This window comes from Pristiophorus japonicus, chromosome 5 (assembly GCF_044704955.1).
Source record: "Pristiophorus japonicus isolate sPriJap1 chromosome 5, sPriJap1.hap1, whole genome shotgun sequence".
NCBI lineage: Eukaryota > Metazoa > Chordata > Chondrichthyes > Pristiophoridae > Pristiophorus > Pristiophorus japonicus.
Window position 1 is genome coordinate 59,396,288 of NC_091981.1, and position 18,979 is coordinate 59,415,266.

Consider the following 18,979-nt stretch of genomic DNA (forward strand, 5'->3'; position numbering starts at 1 on the left):
CCCACAGGATGTTGATGTGGGAGATTTGACGATGGTAATGCCATTGAATGTCATGGGGAGACGGTTAGACTCTCTCTTGTTGGAGATGGTCATTGCCTGACACTTGCGTGGCGCAAATGTTACTTGCTACTTGTCAGCCCAAGCCTGGATGCTGTCCAGCTCTTGCTGCATGTGGGCACAAACTGCTTTATTGTCTGACAAGTTGCAAATAGAACTGAACACTGTGCAATCATCATCAGGATATACCTGGACAGTTTTCCACATTGTCGGATAGATGCCAGTCTAAGTTCTAAGTTTCAGCTAGTCTTGGAGCACAAGTCTTCAGCACTATAGCCGAGATGTTATCAGGGCCCACAATGTTTGTTGTATTCAGTGCGCTCAGCTAAGTATTATCACATGGAGTGAATCACATTTGCTGCAGACTGGTATCTGTGATGGTGGGAACCTCTGGAGGAAGCCAAATTGGATCATTTACTTGGCACTTCTGGCTGAAAACAATTGCAAAGACTTCAGCCTTGTCTTTTGCATTCACATGCTGGGCTCTGCCATTGTTGAGGTCGAGAATGCTGATGGAGTCTCTTCCTCCTGTTAGTAGTTTAATTGTCCACCACCATTCATGACTGAATGTGGCAGGACTGCAGAGCTTTGATCAGATTCATCGGTTGTGAGATCGCTTAGCTCTGTCTATAGCATGCTGCTTCTGTTGTTTAACATGCCTGCAGTCCTGTCTTGTTGCTTCACCAGCTTGGCACCTCATTTTTAGGTGCATCTGGTGCTGCTCCTGGTATGCATTTCTACAACCACGGTTGGTCACCTTGCTTGATGGTAATGGCAGAGTGGGGGATATGGTGGGACTGGGGTTACAGATTGTGGTGGAATACAATTCTGCTGCTGCTGATGGCCCACAACACCTCATGAATGCCCAGTTTTGAGCTGCTTTATCTGATCTTAATCTATCCCATTTAGCACGGTGGTAGTGCCATACAACATGATAGAGGGTCTGCTCAGTGTGAAGGCAAGACTTGGTCTCCACAAGGACTGTGCAGTGGTCACTCCTACCAATACTGTAATGGACAGATACATCTGTGACAAATAGATTGGTGAGGTGGGATCAGTGGGACAGGACATATGCAGGGATGGTAATGGAGGAGTCTGAGACGTTGGCTGATGGGTATGATTCTGTGAGTATGACTATGTCCAGCTGTTGCACAACTTTGGCACAAGGACTTAGCAGGGTCAACTGGGCTGGGAGTGCCTTTGTTGTGCCCAAATCCGATGCCTAGTTCGAAGTTGAGTGATCTGTCCAGTTTTATTCTGATTGTACTTCTTTGTAGCGGTTTGATACAACTGAGTGGGCTTGCTAGGCCATTTCAGAGGGCAGTTAAGAGTCATCCACATTGCTGTGGGTCTGGAGTCACATATAGGCCAGACGTGGCAAGGTCTCCTAAAGGACATTTGTGAACCAATTGGGTTTTTATAACAATCTGATAGCTTCATGGACACCATTACTGACACTAGCTGTTTATTCCAGATTTATTCATTGTTTTTTTAAAATTGAATTCAAATTCAGAAACTGCTATGGTGGCAGTTGAACTCATGTCTCCCGATCATTTGTCCAAACCTCTGGATTAATAGTCTGGTAACATAACCAATACATTACCATACCCAGTAGCACCTTTAACATAGAAAAATCATGCAATACAAGCATCAACAACTGTAGCTTTTACTAAATGATTTGAAATACCACCTCAAGCAAATCAGAGATTATATATTTACATCATTAAAAGCAAATAATCTGGTTGTGTTACCTACTTTTCCAAAGCCACAGCAATATCCTGAAAGCCCTGCGCGGTTATGTTATTCTTGTCCCAAATTACTGTCCTGTTGAAAGAGGTCAGCCATTTTTCAATAAGACATTTACAATATTTATTGCATAAAATCATGCCCCAGAGAGACAGTAAACAAACATTAATAGTTTAGGGTATACCAGCTGTAGTTCTAGTTAGTACTAGCTGATCTCCCTTGGTATTGCTCAAACAATCTACAACATAGCTGCAATGTTTAGCTGCAAGTTGCCCTGTCCCTTCAAGGCCACAGCTCAGGTATTCCCTGAGGAAGTTGCCTGAACAGGTCCTGAAGTCAATTAAGAGGACAATCGTTGTTGTTGCAGATCTCCCTGGATTGCTTGCTGCTATTGTCCTCTCCTTGTTACCAAATTGAAAATAAACAAGAAAAACTAGCTTTCTTTCTCTTATAACAAGATAATATAATATAATATAAAGATCAGTCCTGAAGAAAAATTATTTGCAGAAGCATAATTTTACCTCAGCTTAGTGTTGATTTGTAGGGCCTTCCCCAGCATCTTAGCACCAATATCTCCCATTCCATTCCCACTGATGTCCACCTTAGTCAATGAAGAATTGCTTCCCAAAGCGTTAATTATTATCGTTAATTCTGTCTTAAGCTTTGAATCTGCTAGGGATAGTGACTCTAGCGGCTACAAGGAATAAAAAAAATGTATTAGCTTGACATCAAATTATTATTGCAGAAAATTTAAAAAAATCTTATCCATAAGGATTTTTTTTGTTCATTCTTATTGATTGTTCTTACCAACTAAGTTAAGTAACAGTGTATAAAAGCTGCTCGTTAAACCATAAAGAAAAACTGCACACAGTTTTACATGCAAAGAGACTAAGTCTCACATCAATATCACTGAGCAGGTTGCCGTCCAATTCGTCCCCAGTCCAATTTCTCCCCCTGCAATAATTAGCATAATGTCATCTATAGAAGTAATTACTGGTCTGTAGAAGTTCAGATAATTTAATAACATAAAAATAACAGATTATTACTTGAATATTGATCACGTTTCCCACTTTCAGATGGGGGTTATTTTTTTAACTGCCCAGATGCTCTACTTCCTCATGGTATGGGAAAGCAAGCTACTTCCAAGCCTCATTCAAGAGTACTCAAGTCAACCACCGGAAGTTACACAAGTGTGATTGCAGTTAACCGATCCTCCAACTTACCTTACCACCTGATGAAAAGTGTCTTGCTTCTGCTTAATGCCAGATCTCAGTGGTTTCGGAAAGATCAGGAACTAACTGCGTGGGCCATATCCTGCTGCTCAGTAGTAGAGCACACTGGTATACCATTACACTATGCCAAGAGTCACATTTCTTGGGCATTGCGCACAAAAGTGTAAGGGCCCCGAAAAATGTTATCCAAACTCAGATTATTTGAAGACTTTTATGTTAAAGGTGATCAACAACTCTCATCTTGCTGACTGGATTGCTCTCTGGAATTGGGATAATTTTGAAATGCAAAAATGGACTTAGGCACAATATTTTGAGAAATAAAAGCAGTCCAATAAGAGTTTAAGTAGAATGAACAAAAATATGTTGATAACTTGAATTAACTTGGAACTTTGTTAAGTGGTAATGACCATATTGTATTGGACATGTTGTCCAAGGCCACACCGTGGATTTTGATGACCGGGAGGCAGTGCTATGTGACAGGGTCAGGTTGGTGGAGGACCTTTGTCTTACGGATTTTTAATGTAAGGCCCATACTTTCGTATGCCTCGGTGAAGATGTTGACAATGGCTTAGCGTTCAACCTCTGTATGTGCGCAGACGCAAGTGTCATCCGCTTAGTGTAGTTCGATGACAGAGGATGGGACGGTTTTGGATCTAGCCTGGAGGTGGTGAAGGTTGAACAGGTTCCCAAGATCCTGCAAATCCCCTGGGAGGATAGACACACCAACGTCAGTATTCTTGATCAAGCCAACATCCCCAGCATCGAAGCACTGACCACAGTCGACCAGCTCCATTGGGCAGGCCACATTGTCCGCATGCCCGAGACAAGACTCCCAAAGCAAGCGCTCTACTCAGAACTACTACAGGGCAAGCGATCCCCAGGTGGGCAGAGGAAACGTTTCAAGGACACCCTCAAAGCCTCCTAGATAAAATGCAACATCCCCACTGCCAACTGGGAATCCTTGGTCAAAGACCGCCCTAAGTGGAAGAAGAGCATCCGGGAGGGCGCTGAGCACCTCGAGTCTCGTCGCTGAGAGGATGCAGAAAACAACTGCAGGCAGTGGAAGGAGCGTGCGGCAAACCAGACTCCCCACCCACCCTTTCCTTCAACGACTGTCAGTTCCACCTGTGACAGAGACTGTAATTCCTGTATTGGACTGTTCAGTCGCCTGAGAATTCACTTTGAGTGGAAGCAAGTCTTCCTTGATTTCGAGGGACTGCCTATGATGATGATGATGATGATAGTATTGGACAGTAAAGCTCCACCAGGGCTCATAAATGAGATGGAATGGTAATATAATTGCATGTGTAAAATTGGATCAGAGGAAGAGATTGAGGATATAACATAGAAACAGGGAAATTACACCACCAAATGCGAATTTTTCTAAAATAATTTCCCAAGTGATTATAGGTGGATTCCAGGAAGTCGACCAGGGGTTAGAAAAAAAATGAGAATGCATCCCTGAGCATGATTCACAAAATAATTTCAATGTAGTTCTGATGTACATTCCAGAGGGATGGAATTCTGAGGTACACCAAAGAATAGAAATCGAAGCCATTGGAGGCAATGTAATATTGACAGTTTGACATGGAAAGTGTAGAACTTTGGAGTTGGACTGTGGAGCAAAATGGTCATTCAAGACAGATAAAGTGGTCAATAGCACTAAAGGAAGTCGGAAATGTTGAGCACAATGAAGACAATCGACAAGTATCATAGTCATACAAGATGTCATTGATGACTTTGACTTGTGTGACCTTCAGTTATGGGTGGGGTGGATAACTGATTGGATAGCGTCGAACAGGGAGTGATGCGAGAGGCGAGAGTGTAGTTACAAGGCAATGACATGTTCCCGGACCTTAAAAAGAAAAGGTTGAAAATCGAGAAATATTTGGAGTTGTAGATGGTGATGGTAATTTCTTTGAAGAAGTGGGGGTTGTGGGTCGGAGGTGATAAAGCAAAGAATAAGGATAGGCTGATAACGTCAAGTGTTTGGACTGTAGAGGGTCAGAGGAAGCAAGTGGTGGGCTTCATGGATTAGATAAGTTTAGACATGATGGAAAAATATGAACAATGGACTAACGGGGAGGTATCAGAGGAGGCTAAGGCAATAAAGCAGATATCTTGACTTTGAACATGAAAAACAAGGGAAGTGAGGAAGTACTGGAACCATATATGGTCCTAAATCCTCACATAAAATACTGATGTGTTTTTCTGAAAAGTTTCTAAATCATAGAACAGCAAGTCATTGCAAAAATCTAGCTGACTACTGAAGATTTTAGCCTGGAACTAAAAATACAATTAACTCACACCTTCTTTAAATAACAAACCTAACTGAAGTGTAGCTGAATTTGACACAGGGTCCCTAGTGCCAACAATGTTATGATGGACTCTTATCCAAATTATTAACGACTGTTGGTGACATTACCAAGGTGACAATGTTTTACAAGATTTCTCCCTGCCAGGTAATGAAGCAAAAATATGAGGAAATTAATGTAGCATTGCTGTCCATATTTTTCAATCTTTAACCAGATATTCATTCAGCTCTTCTTCAATACAATTAATTTAAGTAGCATTAATATTTTCTTCTACACATCTCATTTCTCTGAAATGCCAAGTCTCACTTCAGACTGATTAATTTTATACTCCTATCCTCTAGTTCTGCATCACAACCTAAATGAAGCCCAGTTATCTCTGCCTTATTTATGTCTTTTATCTTTATAAAGACTTAAATGTTGCCCTCTCTCAATCATCTTTTGTTCTACCTCAAATTGCTTTAAGTTCCAGAATTATTTTGCTACCTTCTAATGTACCATATCTAGTGCATCAACATGCTTTTGAAGATATTCTTTTGAAATTCATGCTGACTATTCATGATTATCTTTTTGGTTTCTAGATGTTCTATGTTCTATTTTCTCATTTAGTAGGGATTCCATTACTTTTCCTACCACTGATGTTAAGCTGACTGGTCTAGAATTCCCTGGACATGTTCTATCCCCTTTCTTAACATTTTTAGCCTACATGTTTTTTTCCCCACAATTAATAAATTTCCAATAGATATAATAGAAGGTCATCTCAATTTATTCTTGCTTGAACATCAAGTTAAACTTCAAAACTTTAAAAAAAACTTACTGATTCTTCATCCTGAATCATCTGTACAATGTTATCAAGCACAGGTGCAAGATTCCTGCAAAGAAATATTTACTCACTATTAGTTCAAGGGATTCCTTAATTATGAACATATCGTTAAGTTCCATATTGGAATGAAGCTCTATAATCAATACCAATTGTAGTTTAAAAAATTCCCCCTTCTTCTATTGAAGGCACCAACTATTGCTGAGGTACACTTCCACAGGCACTGGCAGCCCTTTGGTACCTTGACCAAGTGGCGATTATTCACGTCAGGTATGAACCTAGACAGATTGGGTAGACTATTTGGCTATGGAGGTTATCATATTCATGCCCTATCCTATTCTCACTAAACATTCACATGAGTGAACTTTATAGCAGGAATCACTGACAGCAGTCACGAGCAAGAAACATGGCTCATTTCTCATTTTCGGCCTCCAAGGACACCGAGTTTGCAGCACCCTTGCTTTGGCTGAGATCAGCAAACTAAACATAGACGAGGAATTGAACATGGAACGTTCTAGTCTGTATATCTTATTGCTGAGGAATGCACGGGCAGCACAGAACTAACCAGCTTCATTACATATTAATTGGTGCCATTTTCAAAAACGCAAAAAATTGATGAGAGCAGTGAAAGTAAATATTAAATGTGTAAGAGTATTATTCATTGTCTCAGTGTGATGGATTGTTACAACAACAGCGTGCATTTATACAGTGCCTTTAAATGTCCTTGGATGCTACCCAGGAACGTTATCGGACAAAATCTGAGCAAAAGAAAGGAATTTGGAGAAAAAGGTTAACACTGGATTTTATATTAAAATACAAGTCAGAAGTTCATTATGAAAAAAAAATATGGGCAAATTTTTTTTTAAACTCAGTTGTGTTTGCATTTAGAACAGTTGCAAATGTATGCTGTGGTCTAATGACAAAGCCAAAAAGATGAAAATGAACCAAAAACTAAGATCCAAGATTTAATTGCCTACTAAAGGGCAAGTACCCAATCTTCTTTGTGACAGTGTCATACGAGAAACATCATACTTTAAGAACATAAGAAATAGGAGCAGGAGTAGGCCACTTGGCCCCTCAAGTCTGCTCCGCCATTTAATAAGATCATGGCCGATCTGATCATGGACTCAGCTCCACTTCCTGCCCGCTCCCCATAACCCTTTACTCCTTTATTGCTCAAAAATTTGTCTATCTCCGCCTTAAATATATTCAATGACCCAGCCTCCACAGCTCTCAGGGGCAGAGAATTCCATAGATTTACAACTCTCTGAGAGAAGAAGTTTCTCATCTCAGTTTTAAATGGGCGGCCCATTATTCTAAGACTATGTCCCCTAGTTTTAATTTCCCCTATGAGTGGAAATATCCTTTCTGTCTCGACCTTGTCGAGCCCCCTCATTATCTTATATGTTTCAATAAGATCACCTCTCATTCTTTTGAACTCCAATGTCTATAGGCGCAACTTATCCTCATAAGTCAACCCCCTCATCAATCTAGTGAACCTTCTCTGAACAGCCTCCAATGCAAGTATATCCTTCCTTAAATACGGAGACCAAAACTGTACGCAGTACTCCAGGTGTGGCCTCACCAATAACCCTGTAGCAGGACTTCTCTGCTTTTATACTCTATCCCCCTTGCAATAAAGGGCAACATTCCATTTGCAACACTAACACTCATAATTAAATATCAGAAGGAGTCATGACCAATTGTAGCCTTTGAGGTCAAAGGGAAACAGATAATTGGACTAGGGCACTCAAATGTAATTCAGTTCCATTCTGAAGTCATGCATTCTGCCCTTACTTTTATATTTCCATTATAAGCTCCTTTGTCCACAATTGTGTTGGATTCTGTCTATATAAACATATCACACTGCAATTATACACTCCAGCCAGTATAATGGAAAAAGTTGACAGGAAGTGCATGTGGATGTATTATCTATACATTATATAGATAGCTCACCAGATTATAAAATTATGGGAGTTGGGGGTGTATTGTGTTATGCATGTGGAGGCAGAATGTCATTCGTGGAAATACAATCAAGTCTGATGACTTCAATGTGCAAAAGTACAAATTTAAAGCACGAATCACACAGTACACACGGGCGGGAACGCCAACTGTACAATAAAGCTCCAGTTGTTTTCTCGCTGGACCTCACAGCTCTCCTGCTTTTGTGGTTAGTCTCATTTGCACATGGTCCCACAAGATAGAAAGATTCACCACATGCCACAAGTCTTTTTCAATCTGGATTTTTTTTTTAAACTGCTTTTTACACACTTCGTTGATCGGCTTGATTACAAACTAATAAGTACAGCCTTCTGCAGAGCATGACCAACATAATGTGATGAAGAGCTACAAACAAATCATGGTCAAGAAGGACAATGTGAACTGTGAGGAACCCTCCTGCGATATCCCAGATGCTGTATAACTTGAGGCATCAATTTCCCCATCAACGAACTAACATGTTTGAGGTGGTGATATTCAGAATAATGTTTTGATGTGGTTCCCTTCCTGTATAGGAGAAGCATTAAAAGGTGTGGTACCCTGAAAGATCAATTTCATGCCTTTATGGTTTTTCAATGATGCACAGTTACTAAAATTTTCAAGAACAGAATTCGCAAACTGTAACTGCCATTGCACATTTGCATAACTAACAGAACAATTATAACAAAACTAATATTATGGATATACAAAATTATACGGGCGAGAATCATTTATTATAAAAGGCCTGCATTATTCTGCTTTGTGGGCAAGGCTAGAAACCATAGCGATTGAAAATCACAAAATAAAACTGGCGAGAAATAAACAGCCAATTCTAGTTGGATTTTTTTTATACCTTCATTAACATGTTACCTTTCAGCTTAGTTAACTTACGCTAGGAGTGTCCAAGCTTTTGTTCCCCATGGGCTACTTAGGGTACATAAATGAAACCTATTAATCTGCATCCATCTCAAGCTGTCAAACGAACTGGTCCAAGTGTTATGATTTAGGATTTATTCACTAATAAGACATTGTAAAGAACAGCTCGTTCCTGGCTCTCAAAGTTCAAAGAAGACAAATCAGCAAGTAAGAAATATAAGCACAAATGAAACCGAGTTGCCTGAGCCATGTGGACAAAGGCTGGATATGGCCCACAACCACAGGATGAACACCACTGGTTGAAGCATAAACCTATGTGAATGTGCAGCAGCGAGCGTTTTATACCACTTCATGTTGAATTCCATCACAACAGCCAAGAGCAGCGCCCAGGAATTTGTCTGGAGTTGCTCCCAGTCTGCCGCACTTTCAGTGAAGTTGTGGCGGCGAAGTGGGAGCAGCACCGTGGAAATTCCCTGTCTAAGTATCCCTGATGATGGTCCAACCTACACAATGCCCAAGCAGTATCCATGGCTCATGATAACTTTACTCACTGGCTTAGAACCCTGCTTCCACTGAAAGTGAATGCAGGGTCAGTCTCAAGTTTCTAATACTTTTCTGGATTTTGGAAGCAAACCCAAAAACCTCTGTGCTGAAATTACAAATGCTGCTGAGATTTTCAGTACTGAACATGCCCAAAGTCTTACACGCAGACAGGAAACAGTTTTTCCACTAACAAGTCAAGGGCCCTGAACTTGGTGGACTCACCGTCCACTACCGGCGAGTTTTGTGGGCGGTCTCCCCTCGGTGTCAGTTTTGTGGAGGTCTCCCGCTGGCGGGACCCACTGGGGACCGCCCGCTGACGTCCGCTAGCGCGCAAGTGTCCTCCTGCTCGCTGAGCTGCCAGTTTGCTCTGGGCGGGAGTCGGAGGCAGCAGGGGGAAGGACCGTAGCATGGAGGCAGGTCTAATCTCAACGGTAAGTATGAAGACCTGCAAAGAAAGGTTAGTAAACTTTTTTTTTGCAGCGATTTAGGTGGATGGGGTCTCCTGAAGGTTTTCCAGTGTTTTTTTTTCTCGTGTAAATTTAAATTTTTGTGTGTTCCTCCACCCTTCCTGGGTCCGACTCAATCCTTGGCGGTACTTTGGTGAGGATTGCACTTGCTGCCGAGACTGGGAGCTCCCGCCCAGAATCATGGCGTAAGTCGTATTTTTGCCGCCGGATGGTCATTCCAGGACTTTTCAACGAAACTCCCACCCAAAGTACCGCCAGGTCTCCCAGCGGTCCTTTGGGCAGCACTTGGGTGGAACTTAGCTTCCACCAAGTTTGGGCCCCAAGTCACTTATTCATTCATGTGCCAGATGGCACTGTACAATACACTGGGAAAAAAGTAATAACCAAACTAAAAATGTGACTTCATGGACCCAATATTGATATGAAGGGGGCTTCCGAGTGGGGGATTGGAATTACGTGGGGGAAACCTGGAACTGAGTAGGTAGGAATTTGCGATCGCAACTGAATTGTACCAATTAATTTTGACTTCCGTTTTCGCGACTCCAAGCTGCGTAATTGGCGTGACGTGCACCCATATGATGCCATCTCATCTGCATTTAAAGGGACAGTTCACAAATGGAAATTGGAGGTGTTCAGGATGATGGCCAACATAGAGCAAGGATTTAATGACGTTTCACTGGAATTACTGCTAGGTGACGTCAGGAGTAGGAGGGATATACCTGTCCCCAGCAATGGGAGAAAGGAACCTGCTGCTCTCACCAAGAAGGTATGGTCACATTCACTGAATACACTGCATTCGTCGGGTGAACACCTCACCTTCGCTCACTCACAGGTTTGTTTTTTCGCCCCTTGTAAAAAGAGAGCGCAAAACGCAAGGGAGAGGGATAGGACTGGAGGTGGACTGCCACAAATAGTCCAACTCACTGATGTAGAGGAGGATGTCCTGGAGATAAGTGGCATATCTGCATCCCTCTCAGTTGGAGATCATCATAGGCGGTCCCTTGAACGAGAATGACTTGCTTCCACATGTGTTCACAGATGTTTCAATGAAGGACCCGATATTCCAGTCCTGAACTCCAATTGAAGGGGTGGAAGATGTTTGTGCATGGATTTTTTTAATGTGTGATAACCGTTGCATACCAGCCACCACACGGACTCGACAGAGCTAGGCCTGTATCCAGTGGCAAGTGTTAACCAGAAGGACTGGAGACCTGCTCTGCTGCACTGACCTAGTGCACACACATATGCAATGTGGGCTGGCCGGTGTTGCTCCTGGGCCCTCGGCTCTTCTGGGTCCGGTACCCTCATTTGCCGCACCTCCACCACGATCTCTCACCGCTCCTCCGGCACAAATATTCGCTGCACCTCCACCATGATCTCTCGGCACTCCTCCGCCATAAAACATTCAGTAGTGATACAGTCAGTAACACAGGGCGCTGGAGAAGTTGCAGTCTCAGAGACCTGACTTTCAGCTTCATGCTGCCTTCCCCTGAATTTACAAGCATCCACCAACCTATGATCATCCAGGCGAGAGGTTACTGAGTGACGGTGTGCTCAGTTCATCGCCGATCTGTGCACAGGAACAGGAGGAGGCCATTCAGTCCCACGAGCCTGTTACATATGAACAGGAGGAGGCCATTCAGCCCCACTAGCCTGTTACAAAACAATATGAGGAGGCCATTCATCCCTTCAAGCATGTTGCACAGGAACAGGAGGAGGACATTCAGCCCCTCGAACCTGTTACACATGAACAGGAGACTGATTCAGCCCCCTCGAGCCAGTTACATTAGGAACAGGAGGAGGCCCATTCAGCCCCCTCAAGACTGTTACACAGGAACAGGAGGAGGCACTTTTAGCCCCTCAAGCCTGTTACATAAGAACAAGAGGAGCCACATTTAGCTCCTCGAGATGGAGAGACAGGTAGCTCACAGACAGCTGGTGACAGAATTACAAATATCTTTGACACATATATGCTGACTTCATTTCATCAATGACTGAACTATGAGAAGACTAAGTACAGTGATTGTCAAGATTGTGACTTTGCCACGATTAAATCATATCCCTTTTTGTCTTCCAGGGAACTCTTGCACAAATGTTGCAGGACACCCATGAGGATGATTCTTCAGAATACCTCATACCTTCAAAGAGTGCACTGTCACAGGACGTACATCCATGCACCAGCACAAATACTCGCACTTCAGTGGCTCCAGTTTGAGAATTAGTTGGGTTTTCATCTGGTGATTCACAGCACACAAGTGAGCATGAGCAGACACTGTGGCAGAGACAGCTGTGTAGAGTCCACATCGGGAAGCAATCCTCTCCAATTTCTCCTCAGCTGGGCACAGATGCTGAACCCTGGAGGCTATCGTCGAGAAGGAGAATGCTAAAGGTACATCAGCAACTTAGCCAGATACTGACAGATGTGCCATGAAATGTTCCCATTAAGCTACAAGGCCACACAGTGTTCTGGAGTTCCTGTGAACCCCTTAAAGGGGCCACGCACCCAAAAAAATTATCGGAAACATTGGTGCCACGAACGCACTCCACAATAGCGGAGAGGGTAGAGGAGTCCAAGTCGATCACTAGTGGATTGGTGGCACAGTGAATTGTGAGAATGCTTGCCTTGGAGAGAGATTCAGTCTCCATGGAGCTTCAAGGCTCTCAAATGAGTCCATGCAGACAGTGACCATGCAGAGTTTGAATGCTAACTTGTCTGCCGCCATTGACAGCGATGACAGACACCTTATCTGTGGCCTTACAACGTGTCACTGATCTTCACCAATCTGATCTGCAGCGGAGTGGTAGAAGTGATGTGGTGCTGGCCCAGGATAGGGATGATGGAGAAAGGGGGCATGGAAGTGGGAACTCCACTCAAAGCGCTCCCACTTCTCATATGTTGCCCTCCTCCCATCAGCCAGTGCCCAACATGCTGCCTTGTTTCCTGATGGATGAGTTTGCCCCTGCACAGGTGCCGGTAGAGCAGTCTTTGGCAAGGCCCTCAGGGCCTCTAAAACCCAGAGGTCGTAGGCCAAAAGCATATCAGCAGTCAGAGCAGGATTCTGAGCAGCCTGCCTCTATCGCTGCGCAAACACAGGACGCCCCATGTAGAAGTGGTAGGAAGCGCAAATTGAAGAAATTGTAATTCATCAAGGATGTGCACATGGGTGTTTGACAAAATGTTATGTTAAGTTTCCTTTTTTAATGTGCAATCGATGATACCCTGTACCTGGGGGAATCTAGCCAGAGAGGTGAATCTGAGTGCCTGCTCATTCTGACTAATCTTATCACTGTGAAAATTTACATAATTGTCGGCCTTGGCAAACAATCCATCAGTGACCTGCATTATGCATTTACATGCAACCGAGTGGGCGGTCCTAGATATGTCACCGGTATCATTCTGGAAGAATCTGGAAAAAGCCAAGGGCGATGGTCACTTTCACACCAGGCCCAGCAGGGAGCAGGGCCTCCTGTAGGAGACTGTAGATGTCAAGGAAGATTTCTTCTGAGAAGTCAAGGAAACTGAGCCTCTGTCTGTAAACCCTGCGACATGGGTAATGCCTCTGTGACGTCAGATCCTCTTTTGTGAACCTCCCTCCTGTGCAATTGCTGATCCCACCACAGCACGTCGTCACTGCTGCGGATGGTAATGGTCTTCCCTTTCTGAGGTGCTGTCAAGTACATCCATGGCGTCTCCTATCCTGATTTTGGCAATCTGAAATCCTCAAAAGGGTGAAAAAAGCTGTATCCACACAAACATTCTTCACTCAACATTTGCCAGGGGGAACTGAGACACCAGCTGCAGTAAGTGAGCTTTTATTCAGATGGGACAATAAGAAGTTTAAATACCCACCTGAACTACTGCTTAAACTCACCTCTGTTTCCCTGGTCGGTTTCCCAAGCCCTGGGAAACCAATGCTGGAAACCAATGCTGCTCACATTCAAATTGGAGCCAAGTTAAAAATAATTTAATGAACTCATTAACCTCTCCTAAGCAATAGAAAAAATGCTAGAATCTATTATTAAGGACATGGTAACAGGGCACTTAGAAAATAACAATCGGATTGGGCAGAATCAATACGGACTTATGAAAAGGAAATCATGTTTGACAAATCTGTTAGGACTTTTTGAGGTTGTAACTCGCAGAATAGATAAGGGGGAACCAGTGGATGTGGTGTATTTGGATTTTCAGAAGGCATTCGATAAGGGTGCCACACAAGAGGTTATTAAACAAAATTAGAGCTCATGGGATTGGGAGTAATATACTAGAATGGATTGAGGATTGGTTAACGAACAGAAAACAGAGTAGGAATAAACGGGTCATTTTCCGGTTGGCAGACTGTAACTGACGGGGTACTACAAGGATCAGTGGTTGGGCCTCAGCTATTCACAATCTATATCAATGATTTGGATGACGGGACCAAATGTACTATATCCAAGTTTGCTGACGATACAAAGCTAGGTGGAAATGTAAGTTGTGAGGAGGATGCAAAGAGACTTCAAGGTGATAAGGGCAGACTAAGAGAGTGAGAACATGGCAAATGGAACATAATCTGAAGAAATGTGAAGTTATCCACTTTGGTAGGAAAAATAGAAAATGGTGAGAGATTGCAAAATGTGTGGTGTTCAGAGGGATCTGGGTGTCCTTGTACACGAATCACTGAAAGTTAAGATGCAGGTACAGAAAGCAATTAATAAAGCAAATGGTATGTTGGCCTTTATTACAAGAGGGTTTGAGTATAAGAGTAAAGGGGTCAAATTCAGGGTCCCTATAAGGCCCGTTACTACCGTTTTGCGGCTGCCATGCGGCAGAATCAAGTGGCCGCCACATTCCAGTCCATTGGCCGCCGCGACCCAAATTCAGCTCGGGGATTTTTCGACCTGACCCTATTTCCGCCCCACTGTTGCCGGCCACCACAAGCGCGTCATCAAAACGCGCTCTGCCACTCTACCGCACCTCCAAAATACTCCGACTCAAATTCAAGTAAAAAATCAGCTTTTTCTGTCAGGGACCATCTCCTCACTGTTTGAGACCAGGCAGCACTGCCACGGTGTTTTTATTTTTGCTGGCCGACTTCCCGATTGGCTGGCAAAATATTGCCCCCCAGGTTCGGCCGGACCCCCTCTTGGATGCCAGGCCACTGGTGCGGCCGAAACTCTCCCTGGTGGCCCAGCAGGCGAAACTCAAAAATCCATGATTCTCTCCCCTGTAACGGAGGGGAGAAAGCCTGGTGATGCACACACACTGTAACAGCAGCGGAGACTCGATCCCACCCCAACTTCCGCCCCTCAGCATGAATTACCGGCACACTTCCGCCCCCATTATGACCGACTTCCGGTCCAACGTTGAAAAGTCTTTTAAGTCCTGAAAATCGATCGGACGGCCGCCTCATCGCTCCCGGCGGAAATACCAGGTAAATAATCATGGTGTGCCAGCTTTCCGGCATGCCTGAATTTCGGCCCCAAGATGTCTTACTACAATTATATAGGGCCCTGGTGAAACCATCACTGGAGTATTGTGTACAGTTTTGGTCTCCTTATCTAAGAAAGGATATACTTGCCATAGATGGAGTGCAACAAAGGTTCACCAGACTGATTCCTGGGATGGAGGGATTGTCCTATGAGGAGAGTTTCAGTAGACTAGGCCTATATTCTCTAGAATTTAGAAGAATGAGAGGATATCCCATTGAAACATACAAAATTCTTACAAGGCTTGACAGTGTAGATGCAGGTAGGAAGTTTCCCCTGGCTGAGGAGTCTCAGAATAAGGGGTCGGCCATTTAGGGCTGAGATAAGGAGTAACTTCTTCACTTCGAGGGAGGTGAATCTTCAGAATTCTCCATCCCAGAGGGCTGTGGATGCTCAGTCATTGAGTATATTCAAGACAGAGATCGATAGTTTTTTGAATATTAATGGATTCAAGAGATATGGGGATAATACAGGAAAGTGGAGTTGAGGTAGCAATATAAAATGTGCTGTACTGTATAAATTTCACAATGACTAGGAACAAGAACTAAAGCCACAGTCAGAATCTAAAATGCCAGGTTCAAAGTGTTTCCAAATTAAGCTTAATCTATGCCAATTATAACCCTTCAAGGTGGTTTTTTTGCACACACTTCAAGCAAGTTATAAGAACAGACATGTACTGATGTGTTGCATTTCCAGGCTCTTGTAAAATGGTTATTTATATCATTCTGGTGTGAGGTACATTTGGAATCATATGGCCAAGTGGAGGAACATTTATTTCTAGAAAAAAAGCTGCTTTGCCCGATAGCCATCCCTGACCTGCAGTAATCTGGAAATCCATTCATATCTCCAGTGAGATACAATAAACTCAACACTGCTGCCTCAGAATTTAAACTTCTATGATTTAGACGATCTAAACTCCAGCACCCGCTCCTCCCTATCTCCGAAGCCCAAATGTATCTCAACACTTTATTGGAATTGCTATGTTAATACTTAAAAAAAAACTTATATAGGGCCAAGCTTTAATATACAATACAAGTAAATAACAACCAGTAGCTTAACATTGGCCAGCATCAACTAACCAGCCCCCACGCACATCCCACCTCAAGATATTCAAATGTTGTTACTACAGTGTTACAGGGAAACTTTTTATCAATTTCAATTTTCTCTCTTGAAGAGAAGACATTGTTGTGCAGTTCCATGGCAGTTCCAGCAACTTCCCTAAGTGCTCATGTCAGCATATTATTTAATCACTGCTGGCATCACAGCCAAATTCAATCCTGTCCTCACCCACTGTCTACACATGCACATTTTCAGCAGGAGTCAACCTGGCTTATTTTTTCCCCACTCTAAGCAGTGCCACTGACTCCAACTAGTGCACCAACTGAGATCAGCACAGTCTGGGAATCAAACATGGAATCCACTGGTCTTTATGGGTTATTGCTAAACTGGGCAGTGCTTGATGTACATTGTGATTGGAAAACCAATTTTTTTTTGAATCTAGAAGGTAAACTTTCTATTTCTAATCCAGGTCTACACAACAAATAGCTGGAAGGGCAGATGGCCTGCCATCAGACCTCTGCTAATTGGTTCAAACTGGCTACTAGGAGTTGTAGGAACATAAGAAATAGGAGCAGGAGTCGGCCACTTGGCCCCTCGAGCCTGCTCCATCATTTAATAAGATCATGGCTGATCTGAACATGGACTCAGCTCCACTTCCCTGCCTGTTCTCCATAACCCTTTATTCCCTTATTGCTCAAAAATCTGTCCATCTCCACCTTAAATATATTCAATGACCTAGCCTCCACAGCTCTCTGGGGCAGAGAATACCACAGATTTACAACCCTCAGAGAAGAAATTCCTCCGAATCTCAGTTTTAAATGGGCAGCCCCTTATTCTGAGACTATGGATCCAAGTTTGACCTCCCCCACCCCCCCGCTTAGAACGAGGTGCGCCAACTTTGTAGAAGAAAAACCGCGCCTAAAACTTACCTCGGTATTCTCCCCGCTGCTGGAATGTTGCAGTTGCAGGCCCTTGGCGTCACGCAGCACAAGCAGTGGGGGGCGGAGCCAGGTCACAGTGCTGAAGTGCTGGGACCTCTGCACATGCGCGCTAAAATGTGCGCGCATGTGCAGTAGCTCCTCGCCCCCACAATCTCTGCAGGCTGTGTGGGAGCGCCCGAAGCACGCCGCCCTTAACTCCCGGTGGACTGCTGCCTTATCCAGCCACACGGTTGCAATAAGGGTTAAGATCAGGGCTCAGGCATTTAAGTGGGAAGTGTTTATAGACTCAATAATGGCATCTGTTGAAAAAAATCCAGACAGGAAAGGCATGCGCGTAAGGGCCAGGCTTCCGATGGTTAAAGAGGATGAGGTAAATGGCAGGAGTTTATGTTATCCACCCATTTTTCAAATGAATTGTTCGTCACTTAAGCTGTGGATAATTGAGCCCGAGCAAAGAAAAAGTATTGCCTTAAAGAAAGCGTGGGTGCAAATATGAAGAAATGCAAGTTGGAGCTGATTTAGTCCGATTGTATCTATTATTAGGTCCAGTTGGCTTGATGTTGAGAAGGCAACGATTTTTTTAATGTCGTTTTGGGTGAGTGCACATGTGGCAGTAAATAGGGTAGTTAAGGCCCCCAGGCAGAGGCATGTTGTTAAGATTAGTTGATTGTCTTGTATTAGTGGGTGTAAACGAATTAATAGGAAGATGCCAGTGACAGCCATGGTGCTGGGGGTGGAGTAGAGCAGAGACTGGCGTGGGGCCTTCTATGGCCGCCTTACCTGTAAACCACCCGTGATCAGACCCCCGTAATCAGCCGACTCCCCCCACGATCGGACATGCCTCCCCCCACCCTTCCCGATGTCAGCTCCCCTCCCGATAGCGGACGCTAGCTGTGGCCTGGAGGAGCAGGCCTACCCACCCGCCAACCAGGGGAAATGCGTCGGAGGCCAAAATCAGTCAAAGAACCTGGCATGGCCAGGGACATGGAGGCCCTGCCCCCCGCTCCACCCCGCCTGATCACAGGACTCCCTGTCCAACTGGTAGCTTCCCCCCCAGGTTTCCCAATCGACAGCATCCCCCCAGCCTTTCTAATCGCCGACCAGGGCTGATGCTCCCTTCCCAGTACTGGGGACCAAACCCAAAGGTCCCAGGCTGCAGTCCCTCCCACCCACCAGCCGGATTGTCCATTTGGCCGACAGCTGGGCAGGAGATGGTATGGACTCTGTGCAACAGTACCCAGCTGCTAGTGTTTTTCTGCAGTAAAGCTTTGAAAGTCGGACTTCTATTTTTTATTTGTTTGTTCAGTTATTTATTGATTGATTATGTGGTCCTAAATTCTTGTTTGATTTACTTTCAAGTTTACTCTTCATCTGCTTTCAAAAGGAATTCTGTAAAATCTTATGTACAGGACTTGCTATAATGTATTTGCTAGTATACCAATCCATTTTTAAGCTAGTTGTTTAGTGCTTTGTAAGCCTTGGT

At 43.9% G+C, this 18,979-nt stretch overlaps 1 protein-coding gene and 1 pseudogene across 5 annotated transcripts in view; both read right to left on the minus strand.

Annotated features, from left to right (window-relative positions):
- LOC139264358 (F-actin-uncapping protein LRRC16A-like) overlaps window positions 1–18,979 on the minus strand; it is a 554,868-nt gene that overhangs the window by 168,580 nt on the left and 367,309 nt on the right. For all 5 annotated transcript variants that reach the window (XM_070880668.1, XM_070880667.1, XM_070880669.1 and 2 more), the window contains 3 exons: window positions 6,165–6,219; window positions 2,325–2,497; window positions 1,813–1,881 (listed from right to left, as the gene is read on the minus strand). In XM_070880668.1, coding sequence (XP_070736769.1) covers window positions 1,813–1,881; window positions 2,325–2,497; window positions 6,165–6,219 — 297 coding nt within the window. The remainder of the gene's footprint in view (window positions 1–1,812; window positions 1,882–2,324; window positions 2,498–6,164; window positions 6,220–18,979) is intronic.
- On the minus strand, window positions 6,899–18,685 carry LOC139263713 (NADH-ubiquinone oxidoreductase chain 5-like; annotated as a pseudogene).